This window comes from Pseudorca crassidens, chromosome 2 (assembly GCF_039906515.1).
Source record: "Pseudorca crassidens isolate mPseCra1 chromosome 2, mPseCra1.hap1, whole genome shotgun sequence".
Lineage (NCBI taxonomy): Eukaryota > Metazoa > Chordata > Mammalia > Artiodactyla > Delphinidae > Pseudorca > Pseudorca crassidens.
The window spans coordinates 125,911,840-125,933,625 of record NC_090297.1 but is presented as its reverse complement, the minus strand read 5'-3'; the positions used below and the strand labels follow the sequence as shown (position 1 = coordinate 125,933,625).

At 36.0% G+C, this 21,786-nt stretch overlaps 1 protein-coding gene across 3 annotated transcripts in view; it reads left to right on the top strand.

Moving 5' to 3' along the window:
* The first annotated feature begins 3,106 nt into the window (after positions 1–3,106).
* Positions 3,107–21,786, top strand: part of KIFAP3 (kinesin associated protein 3) — a 158,131-nt gene continuing 139,451 nt past the window's right edge. Inside the window, exons 1-2 of one of the 3 annotated variants that reach the window (XM_067728600.1) lie at positions 3,107–3,357; positions 18,895–19,026. In XM_067728600.1, coding sequence (XP_067584701.1) covers positions 3,326–3,357; positions 18,895–19,026 — 164 coding nt within the window. In that variant the 5' untranslated portion in view covers positions 3,107–3,325. The remainder of the gene's footprint in view (positions 3,358–18,894; positions 19,027–21,786) is intronic. The other 2 variants (XM_067728599.1, XM_067728598.1) reach the window with 2 other exon arrangements.

The following is a 21,786-nucleotide window of genomic DNA, read 5'->3' as shown; positions in this document are numbered from 1 at the left end:
GAAATTTAGAGAATATCCTCGTTCAACTTTACAAGATAATGAAGACATTTTATTCTCAAGTGGTAGTTGCAATGAACACTCACACCTGAAATGTTTACTAAATCATTTCCAGGGTTTCACGTTTTCACCAGAATTTGGTATTGTTAGAATTCTTAAATTTTGCACCGTGGTCAGTGTAAAATTGTATCTTTTTATGGTCTTAATTGAGATCTTCCTGATTACTATTGAGATGGAACATCTTTTCATGTTTTGTTTTGTTTATCTTGCTAATACTAATTTGTTCTCTTCTTTGTCCATTTTCCCATTGGGTTGTTTGTCTTTTCCTTTTTGATTCATAGTGGATCTTGAAGCAGTCAATTTAATCCTTTGTTAGTTTTCATGTGATACAAATAGGTCACATCATTTTTTAACTTATCTTTTTTACTTTATGGTATCATGGTTAATAATTAGAAGTTATTAATCTTAATGGAGTGAATTTATCAATCTTATTTCTAGTGCTTTCTGTATTTTGTTTTAAAATTTGTCCTTAACTGAATGTCATAAAGATAATTTATATTTGCTTCTGAATGTTTTTAAAGTTTTCTCTTCTACACTTAAGTGTTTATTCAATGTAGAATTAGCTTCTGCACATGGCATGAGGTAGGGATCCAATTTAATTTGTTACACGTGCATAAACAATTGTCTCAAAAACATTTATTGAAAATACATTTTTCCCATAATGATCTGAAAATTCAGATCAGGTACTATGACTACTAATGATGCCTAGTTTACTTGTTTAAAATGCTGATAGCCAGATCTCCCCATTGTAAAGTAACATTTTTTCCACTTAGAATTATCAAGTAATCTGTGGGGTGAAACTCTACCACATTTTAAATTATTTTATAATAAATCAATGAGGTGCATTACTTCTTGGGGCTTGCAAAATAGTAACTGTCTGTAATTATATTGTTCCAGTACTAGCAGGAATTTTCTGTAAAAAACAAAAAAAGAGCTTTCCCTCATTAACAGGAGGTAAATTATGGTTTATTTCCAAAAGGCTTGGATTAAATGCTTAATTATTTCCTTTAATTACCAAGTTTCAGAGTAAGAATTTGATGCAGTCATTACCTTCAATGAAAGTGAGGTTTTGTTTTCCTGTTTTTCTATGTGTCGTTGAGTATCATTATGGACTCCTGTATTTTTATTATGTGTTAAATCAACCACAGTAATTATTCCTTGTGAGGCAAATTACCTCAAAATTGACTACTGTCTTTTGGATACAATACCATTAGTATTTTCTTACTTTCAAGAATAAAATGCCTAGGCTCATCTTGTACTGTTCCTGCTATAGACTGACAGCTTCTCTAGTTCAGGCCCAGTTTCAGTTTATCTCCTTATTGATCTAGTTTTCAGTTCTTCCTTTCTGGCCTCTGGGCATTTCCTCCAGATTTTTGTTGTTGTTATTGTTTCAAGCTCAAGTATGCATTTTTTTCAACTCCAAATATTTATTTAGTGCCAACTATGAGCCAGATGCTGTTCTAAGGATACAGAAGTAAACAAAGCAAAATCTCTGATCTCAAGAAGCTTATACTGCAAGAATGCTTATTATATAAACTATGAATTTTAATAGATATTGTGATCTGGCGATATTAGGTATTGTAGGGGTTTTAAGGTAATGTAGCTATGAGTGATAATTTGTAAAATTTTATAACAGTTTTGAGAATGAATATTTGGGGAAAAAAAAACAACAACAGAAAATAGGAAGTCCAGTTAGGAAAGAATTGTAGTATTCCAAGTCTGAAATGGTTAGGCTAGTAGGTAGAAGGGAGAAAGGAGAAGAAAGCTGGATTGCAGGAATATCTTGAAGGAAGAAAAGATAAAATTTTGAAATAGTTTAATAAGAGGGCATGATACAAAGAAAGATGTCAAAGTTATCTCCATACAGTCTTCCCTGGAAGACTGGAAGAATGACTACAACACTGACAGAAATAGTGTAGCCTGTGTGAATGGGTGGGCAATAAAAATCTCTTAGTCGGTATGGACTGTGTCTATATTTAATATTCCATGCAGTGCACTGCATTAACTTACTGCATCTGAAAAAGGCAGTGGAACAATGGTGTAGACACAGTGCAAGGTGACTAAAAATATAGAACTAGAAGCGAGTGACAGGTGAGAAGTGGGAGTAGAAATGCCTCCTTTGTTATCCCTAGAGCCTGGTTTGATGTCTGGCACAAAGCTGGCCCTCAATTAATATTTATTGAATAAATGAACGTAAGTCATTTGCAGAGATGAGAAAGCTGAGCCTATGGGAATAGATCTCAGAAAGAGGACATTACTTGCTAAGGTTCAAAAACAGCCCTATGGATTCCACGTATAAGTGGTATCACATCGTATTTGTGTCTTTCTGACTTACTTCACTTCATATAAGAGATTGGCACAATACTGTAAATCAACTATATTTCAATAAAAAACCAACAAAACAGAAAAACAGCCCTTTGGCCCTATGGTCTGAATTGCCAACAGCTGCCTGTCTTAGAGGAAATGATTCCAAACGTAGCCCGAGTCAGGGATAGTTTAGGAGTTGTAATTTCAGGAGCTGTGTGTGTGTGTGTGTGTGCGGGGCAGGGGTGCATCCTAGATTTAGGATACCAAAATGGAAGTGAGAGATTTGCCCCTCGATCAAAGTTGATATTAATTGTATTCATTTCGTTAAGGGTCAGCCTATCTGCACAAGTTCCAGCTTCTCAGTGCAATCAGTGCAGTTCCTTTTCCACAATGCCCCAAATACAAACCTTTCTTTACAGGTTACCAGCCGAGGGCCTGACTGCTCTAGAGCATTCTCTAATTAAAAGGTTAACGGATTTCCTTTCCCTCTTTTCAAGCGAAGGACCTGAAATATCAATTCGACTGACCGGGATGACTCTTTCAATTCCCATCCTCAAGGGGGCGGTGACCACGGAGCCACTCCTTAATCACGCGCGCTGAAATCTGCTGCAAATACCTTCACGTTCCGCTCCAGGGTGCGTCAGATTAGTCCCAAAGGCCAGCACCGCATACTGAGCCTGCGCGTATTGGCGCCGCGGAGTAGGCGCATGCGCTTTGAGGCGGAGCTCATACAGGCCGCTCTGGGCGGGTCTGGGCAGCGCCAGCGTTTTGGGGCCTAGGAGCCGTGGGAGGAGCCGGCGGTTTCACCCTGGTAACCAGAGCGCTGTAGCTGCCCCGCCTTGCAGGCCTCAGGACTGTCATCGCCTTTGGGTGTGGGGTACTTTGGCCAGCGTCCCCGGAAATAGCCCCGCCGGCCTCTCTCAGACACCCCCATCCTCCCCACGCCGCCGTCGCCGCCGCCATGCAGGGGGAGGACGCCAGATACCTCAAAAGGTGACGACCCCCCAAGGCTCGGTCCTACCCTTCTTGCCCGGACCCTGAGGTTATTCTTAAAAGGTTCTTGGGTTGGCCGTGAGATGTCACTGGGCAAAGCTTACAAGAGGGGTGGGAGACAGGGGAGAAATCACGGAAAGGGAGGGGGGAAAAGGTGAATTAAAAAGAGGAAGGGGCCCTTAGGGGGTGCGGGTTTCTCCAGCCTCTTACCTGACTCAGCGGGGACCTGACAGCATTGCAGATGGTTTCCTTGCTACATTACATTGTTCAGGGTAGAGGAACGAAGGGCGGAGTAAACTGCGTCTTCCTATTTTTCCCCGATACTCCGACTCTCCATTTTCCTTTAATAGATAAATCCTGTGGGATCCTGGAACTGAAGTCTTCTGGCGCCTCTGTACTATGTCTCCAATTTGGGGTTCACTGCCATGGGGTTTTGAAATGAAGGGGAAAGAAGTGGTGGCTTTTAATTAATGGGAGACTGGATTGAGATGTTGCTTTCCGGTTTATTTCTGCTTTCCTCATCCATTTCACTGCCATGTATACAGTATAATTTTTGTAGGAGGTTCGTAATTATCAAGAGGTTTGTTCAGGAGCTTGACATGAAACAGGCCATCATTTCTTTAGTTTAAAAATATATGTAGTATCAATTACTCCTTAAAGAAAAATGTAATCTGTTGGGATTATTTATTTGACTCAGGTCAAAGATAAGATCATCCCTCAAAAAAGAATAACTCTCACTGGACCAAGAGTTAGCAGTGATCCAGTACAAAAAAATATTTTAATTAGGAGTCTCCATTTTTAGCTAAGTCCCTGTTACTGATTGTGCAAATACCCTAGAAAATCACATGTATTCTTTTGGACTCAGTTTCCTTATCTAAAAATGGGGCAAGTATTACTTTATGATAGGTATAAGGACCAAATATGAAAATGTTTTAAAAAGATAAAACATGCATGTAAGGTGGTGGCATCATTTCAATTCATAGTATACTTTTACTGAACGTATTTATCCCAGCTTGGCAGGGCCCTGATCATCACAGAAAGATCTAACTTTTAAATAGACTCTTAAAAGGGATTGAAATTATTGTAAAATCTATCAAGCAACCAACTGTATTCACTGTCTTTTTAGGCCTGAAGCATATATTGCCTGCCTGTCCCATTTTATAGAAATATATCTGAAACTGTTACATAACCAGAGCTTATCAGTAAAAATTTCAAAAAAGAATATGTAATCATAACAAGTATATAGTCAGCATTTATTTCCTCACTGCATTTTACTTACATTGGTCATTTAAAATATCTTGATTGAAAATTTGGTGAAAGAAGAAAACAAGAAATTCTTTCTCCTTCAACTTTAAAATCAAGGTTGTTCTAGAGCAAAGAGTCACTATTATATCATTAGCTTATTTTCATGTAATGTAGTTGTGCCAGAAAATAGTTTTTCTTAGGATTCTGGTATCCTGTGGTCCCTTAGGCATCCTGTGACTTGTAATTCGTAACCTATTGCTTACTTTTAAAGCTAAATTATGTGGAGTTCAACAAAAAAATCAAACAAGTCACTATAATGTTTGAAGTAAAATAAGGTCAGAATCTGGACAGGCTGAAATATACACTTCTCAATTTTGTCTAATTTTGACAATATAAATAGTTTGCATTGCCTGCTTTCAGTTTAGAAATGTGCATCCAACATATAATCATATAGGCCCGATGGCTTATGATATGACAGAACATTCCATTTTAATGATTGATTCTTTGATAGTAATTACATATATTCATTCCTTTTGCAATATTTTTACTTTTATTATTTTGTTTTTAACAAGAGGGCAGTATGTTTTCAATCTAATTGACTCATTCTAATTTTAATTATTTAATTTCAGTGGTTTCATTGTAGCTATCACTGAGGAATCTCTAGTCTCTATATGTTTACATGTGTAATAGATTATAGAATCAAAAATGAGGTTTCATTTTTTGTTCTGCTACCCATTAGTGTTCTGATTCAATAGTGCTTAATACATACTTACCAAATACTTAGACCATGCCTAGCATTGTTCTGATCACTGAGGAAATGATTAAATAGACACAGTTCATATCCTCAGTCAGATATGCACACAAATAAATAGACAGTTAATCTAGTGGGTTTTGTTTTTTGCCTCTTAAAACTCTCTGATGGCTTTCCATTGCTCTTAGAGTTACAGCACCAACCTTTTCAGCTTCATCTGTCTCTGCTCCCCTCCTGCCCCCAACAATTCCATACTTCAGGCTTACAGAAATAACTTCTTTTAGATCCCTATGTGTTTCAGTGTTAGACTCCAAGTGCCCTTCCCATTGCCTGGTATTTGCCTTGTTCTTTATCCAGCTAACTCTTCATCTTACCTGTTTTAGCTTAAATGTCACTTTTTCTAGAAGGTATTTCCTGAGCTGCCCTTTCCCACCCCACAATCTGCCATCCAGGTCAGATATACCTGCTAGCTTCCATGATAGCTAATACCTTGTCTTTTCTCATTCTTACTATTTTATTGTTATTGTTTGTCTTTCCTGCTGGTCTATAAGCTTCAGAAGGGTAAGAATTTTGCATCAGTATTCATAAAGGATATTCATAAATTATATTCAAAAATATATTCTGTTTTTATGGCGTCTTTGTCTTTCTTTGGTATCAGGGTAATGGTGGCCTCATAGAATGAATTAAGAAGTGTTCCCTCTTTTTCTAGTTTTTGGAGGAGTTTGAGAAGGATTGGTGTTAATTTGTACAATTCACCAGTGAAACTACCTGGTTTTGGACTTTGTTGGGAAGTTTTGATCACTTATTCAACCTCTTATTTTGGGGGAATTCAGAATTTCTATTTCTTTTGAGTCAGTTTTGGTAGTGTGTGAATTTCTAGCAGTTTGTCCATTTCATCTAGGTTATCTACTTTGTTGGCTTACAGTTGTTCATAGTATTTTTTTTTATTTCTATGAGGTCAGAGATAATAGTAATAATGTCCCACTTTAATTTCCAATTCTAGTAATTTGAGTCTTCTCCCTTTTTTCTTAGTTTAACTAAAGGTTTGTCAATTTTGTTGAACTTTTCAAAGAACCAACTTTTAATTGTTTGATTTCCTCTATTGCTTTTCTATTCTCTATTTCTTTTATCTCTGTCTCTATTATTTCCTCCCTTCTACTAGCTTGTTGTTTAGTTTGCTTTTTCTAGTTCCTCAAGGTGGAAAATTAGGTCATTGAGTTGAAATCTTTTCTTTAATTGAGATATAATTGACATATACCATTATAATAGTTTCAGTTGTACAACATAATGATCCAGTATTTGTATATATTGCCAAATGATTACCACAGTAAGTCTAGTTAACATCTGTCACTATACAGTAACTTTTTTATTGTGATGAGACTTTTAAGATTTACTCACTTAGCAGTTTTTCATATATACAATATAGTATTATTAACCATAGTCACCATGCTGTACATAACAGCCCCAGGACTCATTTATTTTATAGCTAGAAGTTTATACCTTTTTACCAGCTTCACCTACTTCATCCACTTCAACCACTTCCCACCTTTGGCAACCACCAATTTGTTATCTGTATTTGTGAGTTCAGGTTTTGTTTGTTTTGCTTTATTTTTAGATAAAAATAAATAGTGAGATCATATGGCATTTGTTTTTCTATCTCTGACTTATTTTACTTAGCACATTGCCCTAAGCTCTATTCATGTTGCAAATGACAAAATTTTCTTCTTTTTTATGGCTGAATAATATTCCAGTGTGTGTGTGGGGGGTGGGGGTGGGTGTATACACAGATATACGTATATTTTATCCATTCATCCATTGACTGACACTTAGGGTGCTTCCATGTCTTAGCTGTTGTAAATAATGCTGCAGTGAACATGGAGGTACATATATCTTTTGGAGTTAGTGTTTTCATTTCTTTTGGATAAATACCCAGAACAGAATTGCTGGATCATATGGAAGTTCAATTTTCAATTTTTTGAGAAACCTCCACACTGTTTTCCATAGTGGCTGAACCAATATAAATTCCTACCAACAGTTCACAGGCTTCTCTTTTCTTCACATCCTCTCCAGCACTTGTTATTTCTTGACTTTCTGATAATAACCATTCTAACAGGTGTGAGGTGATATTGTGATTTTGATTTTATATTTCTGATGATTAGTGATGTTGAACACCTTTTTATGTAATGTACCTGTTGCCCATCTATATATATTCTTTTGGAAAAACGTCTGTTCAGATCCTCTGCCCATTTTTTGCTTAGATTGGTTTTTTGCTATTGAGTTGTATGAGCTCCTTATATATATATTTTGGATATTAATCCCTTATCAGATATATGATTTGCAAATATTTTCTCCCATTTGGTAGGTTGCCTTTTAATTTTGTTGATGGTTTTCTTTGCTCTGTAGAAGCTTTTTGGTTTGATGTAGTACCAGTCATTTATTTTTGCTTTTGTTGCCTTAGTTTTTGGTGTCAGATCCAAAAAATGATCACCAAGACCAAAGGCAAGGAGCTTACTGCCTATGTTTTCTTCTAGGAATTTTATGGTTTCAGGTCTTACATTTAAGGCTTTAATCCATTTTGAGTTGATTTGTGTGTATGGTATAAGATAGCGGTACAGTTTTGTTCTTTTGCATATGGCCATCTAGTTTTCTCAACACTATTTATTAAAAGGACTGTCTTTTCCCAGGTGTATATTCTTGGCTCCTCTGTCATAAATTAATTGGCCATATATGTGTGGGTTTATTTCTGGGCTCTCTATTTTTTCTGTTGATCTGTGTGTCTGTTTTTATGCCAATATCATACTGTTTTGATTACTGTAGCTTTGTAATATAGATTAAAATCAGGATGCATGATGCTGCCAACTTTGTTCTTCTTTCTCAAGATTGTTTTGGCTATTCAGGCTCTTTTGTGTTTCTGTACAAATTTTAGGATTTTTTTGTTCTATTTCTGTGAAAAATGCCATTGAGAATTTGATAGGAATTGCATTGAATCTTTAGATTGCTTTGGATAGTATGGACATTTTAACAATTTTAATTCTTCCAGTTCATAAGCATGGAATATCTTTCCATTTATTTGAGTCTTTTTCAGTTTATTCCATTATTGTCTTATGGTTTTCAACATACAGGTCTTTCACATCCTTGGTTAAATTTATTTCTTAGGTATTTTATTCTTTTTGATGCGTTTGTAAATGAGATTGTTTTCTTAATTTCTCTTTCTGGTAGTTCATATTAGTGTAAGGAAATGCAACTAACTTATATACATTGATTTTGTATCCTGCAACTTTACTGAATTTGTTTATTCTAACAGTTTTTTGGTGGAGTCTTTAGGATTTTCTTTATATAATATCATGTCATGTGCAAATAGTGATGGCTTTATTTATTCCTTTTTGATTTGGATACTTTTCATTTCTTTTTCTTGCCCAATTACTTTGGCTACCACTTCCAATACTGCGTTGAATAGAAGTAGCAAGACTTGGCATCCTTGCCTTGTTGTTGATCTTTCAGGAAAAGCTTTCAATATTTCACCCGTAAGTATAATGTTAGCTGTGGGCCTGTCATATACCGTCTATATTGTGTTGAGTTTCGTCCCTCAATATCTACTTTGTTGAGAGTTTTTATAATAAATGTATGTTGAATTTTGTCAAATGCTTTTCCCACATTTATTGAGATGGTATTATATGACTTTTATCCTTCATTTTGTTTGTGGTGTATCACATTGATTGATTCATGTTTGTTGAACCATCTTCATATCTCTGGAATAAATTCCACTTGATAATGGTGTATGATTGTTGTTTTAAAGTATTGTTGAATTCAGTTTTGTAGCATTTTGTTGAGGATTTTTGCATCTGTATTCATCAGGTTTGTTTTTTTTGGTGTCTTTGTCTGGTTTTGATATAACAGTAATGCTGGCCTCATTAAATGAGTTTGGGAGTGTCCTTTCCTCGTCAGTTTTTGAGAAGAGTTTGAAAAGGATTGGTGTTAATTCTTCCAATGTTTGATAGAATTCACCCATGAAGCCATCTGGTCCTGGGCTTTTTGGGGGAGGTTTTTGACTACTGTTTTAATCTCCTTATTAGGAATCAGTCTGTTCTGATTTTCTATTTCTTCATGATTCAGTCTTGAGAGGTTGTATGTTTCTAGGAATTTATCCATTTCTTCTATGTTGTCTAATTTGTTGGAGTTAATTTTTAATAGTAGTTTCTTGAGATCTTTTATATTTCTGTGGTAACAATTGTAATGTCTCTTTTATTTCTGATTTTATTTATGGGCATACCTTGTTTTATTGCCTTTTGCTTTATTGCACTTTGCAGATATTGCATTCTTTATAAGTTAATGTTTGTGGCACCCCTGAGCCAAGCAAGTCTCTTGGTGCCATTGTTCCAACAGCATTTGTTCACTTCTTGTCTCTGTCACATTTGGTAATTCTCCCAATATTTCAAATTTTTTCATTATTACTATATTTGTTATGGTGATTTGTGATCAGTTATCACTTATGTTACTATTGCAAAAGATTATATCTTGCTGAAGGCGCAGCTGCTTAGCATTTTTTAGAAATAAATATCTTTAAAAATAAGGTATGTACATTGATTTTTAAACATAATGCTATTGCACACTTAGTATATCACAGTATAGTGTAAACATAACATTTATGTGCACTGGGAAACCAAAATATTCACATGACTTGCTTTATAATGATACTCACCTTATTGCAGTGATCTGGAACTGAACCTGCAATATCTGCAAGGTATGCCTGTGTTTGAGTCCTCTCTTTTTTTCTTGGTTAGCCTAGCTAAAGGTTTGTCAATTTTATTTACCTTTCCAGAGAACCACCCCTTAGTTTCATTGATCTTTCCTGTTGTCTTTATAGTATCTATTTCATTTATTTCCCTTCTAATCTTTGTTTTTTCCTACCTTTTACTAACTCTGGGCTTTGTTTGCTATTTTTTCTCCAATTGCTTAAGATGTAAAGTTAGATTGTTTATTTAAGATCATTTTTTTGTTTCTTGATGTAGGCATTTATCTCTATGAATTTCCCTCTTAGAACTGCTTTTCTGTATCCTTTAAGTTTTGGTGTGTTGTATTTCCACCTTTACTTGTTTAAAGGTATTGATTTCTTCTTTGACACATTGGTTGTTCAGTAGTATGTGCTGAAACTTTATGTGTGAATTTTCCAGTTTCTTCTTGTAATTAATTCTTAGTCTCATACTATTGTGGTTGGCAAAGATACTTGATACGATTGCAGTCTTCTTAAAAATATTAAAACTTGTTTTGTGGCCTAACATATGATCTATCCTTGAGACTGCTTTATGAGCACTTGAGAAGAATGTGTATTCTGTTCCTTTGGGTGGAATGTTCTGTTTATGTTTGTTAAGTTCATTTGGTCTAATGTGTCATTTAAGGCCAATGTTTCCTTATTAAATTTCTGTCTAGGTAATCTGTTCATTGATGAAAGTGAGGTATTAAAGTCTCTTCCTACTATTGTATTGCTGTGTATTTCTCCCTTTAGGTCTTTTAATATTTTCTTTATATATTTAAGTGCTCCTATTTTGGGCATATAAATATTTACAAATGTTTTATTTTCTTATTGGATTGACCCCTGTATTATCATATAATACCCTTCTTTGTCTCTTATTACAGTCTTTATCTTAAAGTCTATTTTACCCCACATAAATATAGCTACCCCAGCTTTCTTTTGATTTCCATTTTTATGGAATACGTTTTTCCATTCCTTCATTCAATCTGAGTGTGCACTTGCATTTGAAGTGAGTCTCTTGTAGGCAGCATATAGATGGGTCATTTTTTAAAACCATTTATCCACTCTGTATCTTTTGATTGGAGAATTTAGTCCATTTACGTTCAAAGTAATGATTGATAGGTAGATACTTATTGTCATTTTGTTCATTGTTTTCTGACTGTTTTGTAATTCCTCTGTTCCTCCTTCTCTTGCTCTCTTCATTTGTGATTTGTAGATTTTCTCTAGTGTCATTAGATTTCTTTATCTTTTGTGTATCTACTATAGGTTTTTGCTTTGTGGTTACCATGAGGCTTATGTAAAAACATTTATAACAGTCTATTTCAAGTTGTTAACACCCTAAGATTGAACACATTCTAAAGCTCTACATTTTTACTCTCCCCTCATTTTACGTTTTTGATGTCACCATTTACATTTTTTTAATCTTGTGTGTCTTTAACAAATGTTTGTAGTTACAGTTATTTTTACTACTTTATCTCTTAACTTTCATGCTAGCTTTATAAGTGATCAACCTACCACCTTTACAACATTTTAGATTATTCTGAGTTTTACAACATATTTACCTTTACCAGTGAGATTTGTATTTTCATAAATCTTTCAGGAAAACTATCTCTCCTTCAATTCACTAGGAGAACTTGGCTGTGTAGACTAAAAACTGGTTGGCAGGGCTTCCCTGGTGGCACAGTGGTTGAGAGTCCACCTGCCGATGCAGGGGACATGGGTTTGTGCCCCGGTCTGGGAAGATCCCACATGCCGCGGAGCGGCTGGGCCCGTGAGCCATGGCCGCTGAGCCTGAGCGTCTGGAGCCTGTGCTCTGCAATGGGAGAGGCCCACGTACTGCAAAAACAAACAAACAAACAAACAAAAAAAAACTGGTTGGCAGTTTTTTCCTCTCAGCACTTTGAATATATTTTGCTACTTCTGGCCTGCAAAATTTCTGCTGAAAATCTGCTGATAGTCTTATGGGGGTTCCCCTTGCATGCAACAAGTTGTTTTTCTCTTACTGTTTTTTTAAGATTCTCTCCTTGTCTTTGATTTTTGACACTTTAATTATAATGTGTCTTATTGTGGCTGTCTTTGGATTTATCTTTTTTTGGAACTCTCTGGACTTCCTGGATCTGGATGTCTGTTTCTTTCTTCAGGTTAATGGAGCTTTCAGCCATTATTTCTTAAAATAAGTTTTCTGCCCCTTTCTCTTCTCCTTCTAGGACCCCTCTATTGCAAATGTTGGTCTGCTTGATGTTAACTTATAAATTCCTTAAGCTGTCTTCACCCCTTTTTTGTTCTTTTTACTTCTCTGGGTGTGTTCCGTTGCCCTGTCTTTGAGTTCACTGATCCTTTCCTCTGCTTCATCGAGTCTAATGTTGAAGCCCTTTGTTGTATCTTTAAGTTCAATTATTGTGTTCTTCAACTCTGTGACTTCCATTTGGTACTTTAATATTTTCTATCTCTGTTGAAATTCTCACTTTGTTCATCCATTCTTCCCCTGAACTTAGCAAGCATCTTTACGATCATTACTTTTAACTCTTTATCATATACATCATTTATCTCTGTTTCATTATGGTCTTTTTCTGAGGTTTTATCTTGTTCTTGAAACACATTCCTCTGTTTCTTCATTTTCCTTGACTCTGTGTTGGTTTCTATGCATTAGATAAAACAGCCACCCTCCCATTCTGGAAGGAGTGGTCTTGTTTAGGAGATGAACCTTTTTATTCAACCATGCCTAGCTCTTGGTTGTCTTTCAGACCTTAGTGATTGTCCAAGTAGCCTACTTTATTTTATATATAATATATATATATTTTATATATATTTATTTATATATATATTTTTATATATATATATTTTATATATATATTTTTAGTATATATATATATACTATTTTTAGTGCTCCCTCTGAGCTGAGTTCTGGGGTAATAACCAGTTAATAACTGTTTTTTTTTCTTTCACTAATGTCTCTTTGAACTCATGAATACAAGCCCCAGTGGCCACCAGAACCAGGTAATCACCTGGGTGGCAGCCACAAAAACTGGGGCACCAGATAAGTGTACAAGCTCTCCTCCAGGATATACTAGTGCTCTGGAGTGGGACAGAGGGAGAGTGCTCTCCCAGGTCTCTGGAGAGGATGACAGTCAGCCTTTAGATGTGTTTAATTAGAAGCCTGCCGCTAAGTCCACAGCTATGAAGATAAGCTAACAGATCTCTTTCATAGAAAGATTAGTTGCCTCAGTCTGTTGCCTCTCTGCTGTGCCCTGGGAGTGGTAGCCAGTTAAGAACTCCCTTTCTCTGTTATGGTCCTGTGGGTCCTGGGAACGTAATCCCTGAGGGCCACCAGAGTCAGGTGATCTAGAGGTGTCCCCTGGGCAGCAGCTGCAATAATCAGGGCACCAGAAGACAGCAGTACAAGCTCTTTTCTGGGAGATACTGGTGATCTGGAGAGCATAAAGATGGAACCTGCCAGCCTCCATCCTGTGTATTTCAGTAGACTCATATGCTAAATTAGATGCTGGTCCCTCAGGCTGACCCTTTAAGATAAACAAATAATCCTTTTTAACAGAAAGTCTAGGTGCTTTTTAGTCAGTTGCCTCTGCACTAGGCTTTAGGGTGGGTGAGCTTGCATGTGCAAGCCCTTTAAGAACTGTTTCAACTGTTTTGATATAGCCACTGGGGTCTCATGGAAGTTAGATGTTTTGGGAGTTTGTCTCTCAGGTGTAGGTCTTAAAAGTTGGGTTCCAGATGTAGGGTTCAAATCCTTCATTCCTCAAGTAGCAGCTCAGGTGTGAGTTTTTGCCCAGTTGTGGGTCTCCACACCAGATGTGGGGTTTATGGCAAGATTGTGTCTCAGTCTCTCTTATTTGCTTCAATGTGGGTTTTCTTGTTTGCTCAATTTGTGGGCATTGCTCAGCTAGTTTGGGTTTTTTGTTTTTCTTTTTTTTAGTTGTGGCGTGTGGACTCCCCCTGCATTGGGAGCCCCCTGCATTGGGAGCATGGAGTCTTAACCACTGGATCACCAGGGAAGTCCCAAGGTGGGGGCGGGGGGGCATTCAGAGGAAATTGTTTCATAGATGGTATAGACTCAGTGCATCTATGGGAGGAGGTAAGTTCAGGAACCTCCTACATCACAGTCTTGAACACAAACCTGTAATAAACAGGTTTGACAGCAATAATTTTTAAAAAAACCTGTTTAATGAAAAATAAAGGGATAAATTTTGTTTCTCTAGGAAATTGATGATGAATATGGAGCACAGTGTTAGTCAGCATCTGTTATCTGTTGTAGGGATCATAATGATATCATCGACCACATGAAGTCTAGAAACATCAGGATGTACTTTAGAAGTTAGTAGTTAAGAATACTCTGCCTGAAGGTGACAATTATCACATGTAGATAAAGAAAGGTATATCTTATATCAGTCTGTGAAGCATGACTTCATATTGAGATTAAAAAAGCAAAACTTTTTCTAAATCAATTTAGCACATTTTTGGTTCCAGTTTTCTTGTGCAGGTTAAAAAAAAAAAAAGGTGAGGTAGACCTGTTATTAAGAAGGCTCCATTAGTACAAGAAATTTGCAGACAGTTAAAAGATATAAGTTTAATATCAATGTCATAAGATGCTACAAATAGTAAATCAGTTAATTCTAATAATGGGCTAAATTATTTCTCACCTGATTCATGGATTCCAAATAAAGCATTTGAAGTTCATTGTCGCAATTGTTAAATATCTGACATCATTATGAATGCCATGTTAAATTCAGTTTAGAAGTATATTTATAATAGGCAGGAGATGGAAACAACCTAAGTGTCCATCATTGGATGAATGGATAAAGAAGATGTGGCACATATATACAATGGAATATTACTCAGCCATAAAAAGAAATGAAATTGAGCTATTTGTAATGAGGTGGATGGACCTAGAGTCTGTCATACAGAGTGAAGTAAGTCAGAAAGAGAAAGACAAATACCGTATGCTAACACATATATATGGAATTTAAGAAAAAAAATGTCATGAAGAACCTAGGGGTAAGACAGGAATAAAGACACAGACCTACTAGAGAATGGACTTGAGGATATGGGGAGGGGAAAGGGTAAGCTGTGACAAAGTGAGAGAGTGGCATGGACATATATACACTACCAAACGTAAAATAGATAGCTAGTGGGAAGCAGCTGCATAGCACAGGGAGATCAGCTCGGTGCTCTGTGACCACCTAGAGGGGTGGGATAGGGAGTGTGGGAGGGAGGGAGGGTCAAGAGGGAAGAGATATGGGGATATATGTATATGTATAGCTGATTCACTTTGTTATAAAGCAGAAACTAACACACCATTGTAAAGCAATTATACTCCAATAAAGATGTTAAAAAAAAAGAAGTATAGCATTTAAGATAAAATTGTTCATTTTGTGGTGATAATACAAGTATAAATTTTGATGAGGCACATTGCTATGGTAAAAGCAATTTTTCATACTAAATCAGCTATCAATAGCAGATGTGTACTTGTCACAGGTTGCATGTAGACATAATTCATAATTGTGTCCAAAAAGCTGGAATATTTTACCAACCAAAATAGAATTTGAAACCATGTTTGTCAATTTAAAAATATTTATATCATTCGTAAATATAGAGTAACTGAATTACAAAATGTTTTGAGCCTTTAGAGAACTACTTTGTAAATCAGCCAATTGTCCTGCAAATGGTTTTGAATGTTTTGTGAGGGAATCTTGTAAATTTCATGCAATGTAAGTTAGAAATAAAGAATCAAGGTGATATATACAGTGGAATATTACTCAGCCATAAAAAGAAACGAAATTGAGTTATTTGTAGTGAGGTGGATGGACCTAGAGTCTGTTGTACAGAGTGAAGTAAGTCAGAAAGAGAAAAACAAATACTGTATGCTAACACATATATATGGAATCTAAGAAAAAAAAAAAAAAGGTCATGAAGAACCTAGGGGTAAGACGGGAATAAAGACACAGACCTACTAGAGAATGGACTTGAGGATATGGGGAGGGGGAAGGGTAAGCTGTGACAAAGCGAGAGAGTGGCATGGACATATATACACTACCAAACGTAAAATAGCTAGCTAGTGGGAAGCAGCCGTATAGCACAGGGAGATCAGCTCGGTGGTTTGTGACCACCTAGAGGGGTGGGTTAGGGAGGGTGGGAGGGAGGGAGACACAAGAGGGAAGAGATATGGGAACATATGTATATGTATAACTGATTCACTTTGTTATAAAGCAGAAACTAACACCATTGTAAAGCAATTATACTCCAATAAAGATGTTAAAAAAAAAAGAATTAAGGTGTTCAACAAATGGAGTATCTAGTATTTGACTATATGAAGTTCTAAAGGCAAAGTATTCTTTTAAAGTCATTATATAGTAATTTTGGAAAGTATGTTACACACAGTATATATAATATGAGCTTAGTTGGTAATATGTGTATTTTATATATTCAGTGGCAGTGCCAAGGGGAACAGGGAAGAGGTTTATCCATCCCATAATCTCCATCAGCCCCCACAATGATATAAACATTTAATACTTGTGTCAACCTTATGTGAATTGCTATTCAAATGTAGTTTTAACTCTACCAGATTGCTACCCTTAAGCCTCTTTAAAGAAATTCTAGAGCTGACATTCTCTCATTATATATTATTTACATATAGATAGAAAAATGTCTGGATGTGTATGTGCTAAATGGTAACAATTGGTTTCTTCTAACTTTTTCAGTTTATTTTTTCTCTTTGCTAATTTCTGTGTTGTTTTTTTACAGTAAGCATAAATTGTATTAGTAATAAAAAATAAATATTATAAAATTAATTAACTTTTTTAAAACACACATACAGAAAAGAAAAAAGCAAACGAAAGCTGAAAAGCAATAGTGAGGTTCTTTGAACTATTTGATTTCTTTGGAGAAAGGCAAAATATCAGACCAGAGGATAACAATTATGCTTTTCCGTCAGTTGTTAATATGTGGAAGACCCTCTTTGAAAGTGTTGGTATAAGGTTACTCTTAGGATCTGCACTTACATTTCATCCTTATGATTCTTTTCAATTGGATACAGTTACACTCTCCTATATAAGAAGTTCAGTACTGGGGTTGCTCTCCATTTCATCAGGAAGCAAATAACTAGTTCTCTTTATAATTAGTTTCTTTAATGCTACATTACATATGTTTTTCAGCTCTCTTACTTACTCTCTTGATTCCTGTGGTTTCTCTAGCTTTTGACTGCTAGTCTGAACTTGTATGCATTTATCTTATCTTTTGGAAGCTGTACCATTCTCTTTAATATGTGTGTATATATCTAATAACCCAACTCCCTGTTTTTTACTGGCCTACCTGGTTTTTGCTTTTATTCTTTATAGGCTTTGTTCTGTATGTCTTACTGTCAATTTAGTTGCTGACCTACCTAGACTCTAGCTTCTGTATATTTGATTTCCTACTCTGTCTCTACACTTGACTCTTAATCATTGTCCTAATACAGACTGAAGAGCCTTACCCTTGTTGTAATAAAGAATTCTGGTGAAAAAAAATTTAAAAATTACATTGAAAATATGCATAATAAGCCAATTATTCCTAACTGAAGGAAAAGCTTTGAGTTTCTGTTTATTGGAATTTAAGGTGTTGTCATATTTCTATTCCTTCCCATTAGGCTAAAAGACCTCACTAGCCAGCTAGCTGGCTCGGACTACAGTGGGTAATTTTGCTTGTTTCCATTGCTTAATCTCCTTTAATAAAACTCATTTTATCAGATCCTAAAGTGGCCAATAACAAGTAGTGATTAATTCATTATTGTGGCAACATGGATGGACCTGGAAGATATTATGCTTAGTGAAATGTCAGGCGGAGAAAGACAAATACTGTATGTTTTCACTTATATGTAAAATATAAAAATAAAACAAATCAACGAATATAACATCACAGAAACAGACTCTGAGATACAGATAGCAAACTAGTGGTCCTCAGAAGGGAGAGGTGTAGGGCGAGGGCCAAAATAGGTGAAGGGGATTAGCAGGTACAAATAGCTAGGTATAAAATAAGTTACAAGGATGTAATGTACAGCACAAGGATTATAGCCAAAGTAAAAATATAAAATCACTATGTTGTACACTTGAAACCAGTATAATATTGTAAGGCAACTATACTTCAATTAAAAAAATTTGTTCTATAACTGTAGGGGTCTGGGGACAAAGTATATACAATCTTTCTATTGAAACTACTGATGGCACTATAATTGGAGATCTGTGACTATAGAATATAACCTATAAATGCTTTTTTGTTACACAACTTGTGTGTGATTTGAAGAATGATTTAGGTACTAATTCAATTTATATAATTATGTAAGATAATACATAATATTATTTTGCAGTTTAGATAATTCATGTCATTCTGTGATACAGTTAATGGGCCAATTATTGGGCAGTTTATTTTTTTTAATATAAATTTTGGGGTAGCTACCTTTGGTTTTGAATTGCTGACTTTTGGTTGAGGTTATTCTCTCCAAAACCATCTTAATTGTTTGTTTTATTCACTGGCTATTATGCATGATTCTTTGGGTAAATGTATTTTTTCTCAGAACTATTCATAAAGGTACTTTCTGCAAGACCAAGAATTACATGTACAGTACAGAGTTTACAGAGTTGGAGAAAAAGAGTTATTTCTTGGTCCAAGTCAAGAGTAAATCTGATTTAAATGCATATGTTAATCCAGCGCACATGTTTTTGGAACTAGGAACTAGATAAAAACCTTGCATGTTTTGTGAGCTTTTAATGTAGCTATGTCTGTTTTTATTTTATATTAATAGGAAAGTTAAAGGAGGAAATATTGATGTACATCCATCAGAAAAAGCACTCATTGTTCAATATGAAGTGGAAGCTACCATTCTTGGAGAAATGGGGGATCCCATGTTGGGAGAACGAAAGGAATGCCAAAAAATGTAAGTTTTCTTCATTTGTGCACATTTGAAAGTAGTAAACTTTATAGAAATCTGATGTTATTTAAACTTGCATAGATGATAAATGATTATGGTGTTCTTACAGACATACATTATCTCAGTGAAGCAGAGACTATATTAAATTATAAATATAGAGTATATTCCAGAGAAAATCATGTTTATGTGAGCATAATTGGAATCTAATGAAAAATGCCTATTCTTATTTATCCCATTTAGTAAATGCATATAATAGAATATAACTTGTGAAATCAACTATAAAAGATATGTTTATATAGGACTTTTTAGCTTAATTTAGGAAATTTGTATCTTAGGGGATCCTGTGTTGTTCTTTCTTCCCTGGAATTACAGAAAGTGATATGACATCCAGAATTCACAAATGGGGCATGTACCTTGAATTCATCCCCTAAAAATCTAGCGCTGTGAAAGATAATTAGTAATAGGACAAGCATTTTCTGACTAAATGAATTGAGCTTAGGTCTCCCAATGTTCTACACACTTTCCTTCCTGCTTTCATAGTACTTTCAGGAGTCCCTTGGGAACTGGCCTTCTTCATAAGTCTTCAGTTGCGCTGGCGATGATCTTGCGCTTCTTCCATAGTTTTATGGAAGTAGAGAGGGTCTGAGATCACCTAGTATTCTTTCCCAACTTTCTTCCCCCCATAGATAATTTTAATTTGGGAACTAGTTAAAAAGTTAGTGTGTTTTGGTGGTATTAAGTATATTCAGGATGCTAGAAGTGCATGTGATAGTATTTAGCACACTGAACAGCACTATATTTTAAATATATAGCAGTAGTTCTCAGCTGGTTAGGATTTTTCCCCCAGGGGACATTTGGCAGTACCTGGAGACATTTTGGTTCTCATAACTGGAGGGTGCTATTGGTATCTAGTGGATAGAGGCTGGGGTGCTGCGAAACATCCTACAATGCGTAAGATAGGCACTTACAAACAAAAAATTATTTGGCCCCAAATTTTTATAGTGTTTCAATTAAGAAACTTCATTGTATAGAAACCTGAAGAGAGAAGCTACCTACTGTCTTACTAAGATCTGTAGTCTCTCTTCTTATTTGGGTTAAAAGGCTAAATTACACAGATAATTCATTAAAAATAAACGAGTCTTTGGATAATCCACTAGATTGAAGAGATATACACATGCACACATACATACTTACACTGTAGATTTTAACTCACATGCTCACAGTTTTTTGTGTTCTCTCACACTTTCTTCCATTTGTGTGTTTGTTATTGCTGCCTAAATTTTGTACATTTTGAGAAAGTAACGTCTCTTGAGATTTTATTAATTTGACTTCCAAAGAAAAGCTAGCAGATTAGGGGGTCTTTGCCTTTAGAACCTCATGCATCCACATTTCATGAGAGAAATTTAGTTTTTAGTTTTTAATGGTGTAGTCAGTAGACTTATTCAATTAAAATTAAGTGAGGGCTTCCCTGGTGGCACAGTGGTTGAGAGTCCGCCTGCCAATGCAGGGGACGAGGGTTCGTGCCCCGGTCCGGGAGGATCCCACATGCCGCGGAGCGGCTGGGCCTGTGAGCCATGGCCGCTGAGCCTGCGCGTCTGGAGCCTGTGCTCCGCAACGGGAGAGGCCACAACAGTGAGAGGCCCGCGTACCGCAAAAAAAAAAAAAAAAAAAAAAAAGTGAGAATGTTGTTATTGTTTGAAAATCTGTAGGCTTTCTAGACAAGGGGTACATTCACTAGAGTCAGCCACTTGGAAAGAGTTACTACCAACTGGCTAGTGTAAGTGGATTTAAACATCAGTATGGGAAAAACCTCTGTAACCCAACTTTGTGGTATTCAACCTGGCTGCTCAAGGTTTGCAGAGGAATCATATTGTGGGAGCAAAAGAAGAATATGGTTTGTTCATAGTTCAGGAGGATTTATCAATGGTGGCAGCTGGGGGTGAAGGTTTTGAGGGGGACACTCATATAGATTGAGATAGGTGTGAAATGAAACTGTCATTAAATTGTGGTAGTCAGTGCTATGGCTCAGGTCCAGAAGACATGTATTTCATTCTCCCTTATCGTATAAAGGAATGTATAAGCTCACCTTCAACAGAGTCCCAGTTTTCTGAACATTTCATTATGAGAAATCTATGGTTAAGGTCCAAAAATAATATGGGCATTTAAAAAATTTATTTATTTATTTTTGCTGTGTTGGGTTTTCGTTTCTGTGCGAGGGCTTTCTCTAGTTGTGGCAAGCGGGGGCCACTCTTCATCGTGGTGTGCGGGCCTCTGACTATCGTGGCCTCTCTTGTTGCGGAGCACAGGCTCCAGACGCGCAGGCTCAGTAGTTGTGGCTCACGGGCCTAGTTGCTCCACGGCATGTGGGATCCTCCCAGACCAGGGCTCGAACCTGTGTCCCCTGCATTAGCAGGCAGATTCTCAAACACTGTGCCACCAGGAAAGCCCAATATGGGCATTTTTTGGTATGAGTTTTTGGTATTACTAATAGGCATGGGCTGTCTAATGAAGGGGGCCTATTTTTTTATTTTAGAAATAATCAGTGAGCACACAGCTGACATTTTCTAAAAATTCTAGTCCTACATATTTTTTGTCTCTTTTAACAAGGGAAGGATTTAGGAGAGAGATGTACACACTAACAGAAGAGAATCTTTCTGTTACTTGGATGGAAAGAAGATGATGAATCAGATTGCTAATATATATATTGGTAGAAAATAAATCTAAAAAAAGATAGAAAAAATCTGCTTTATTAAATCAAGATACTAC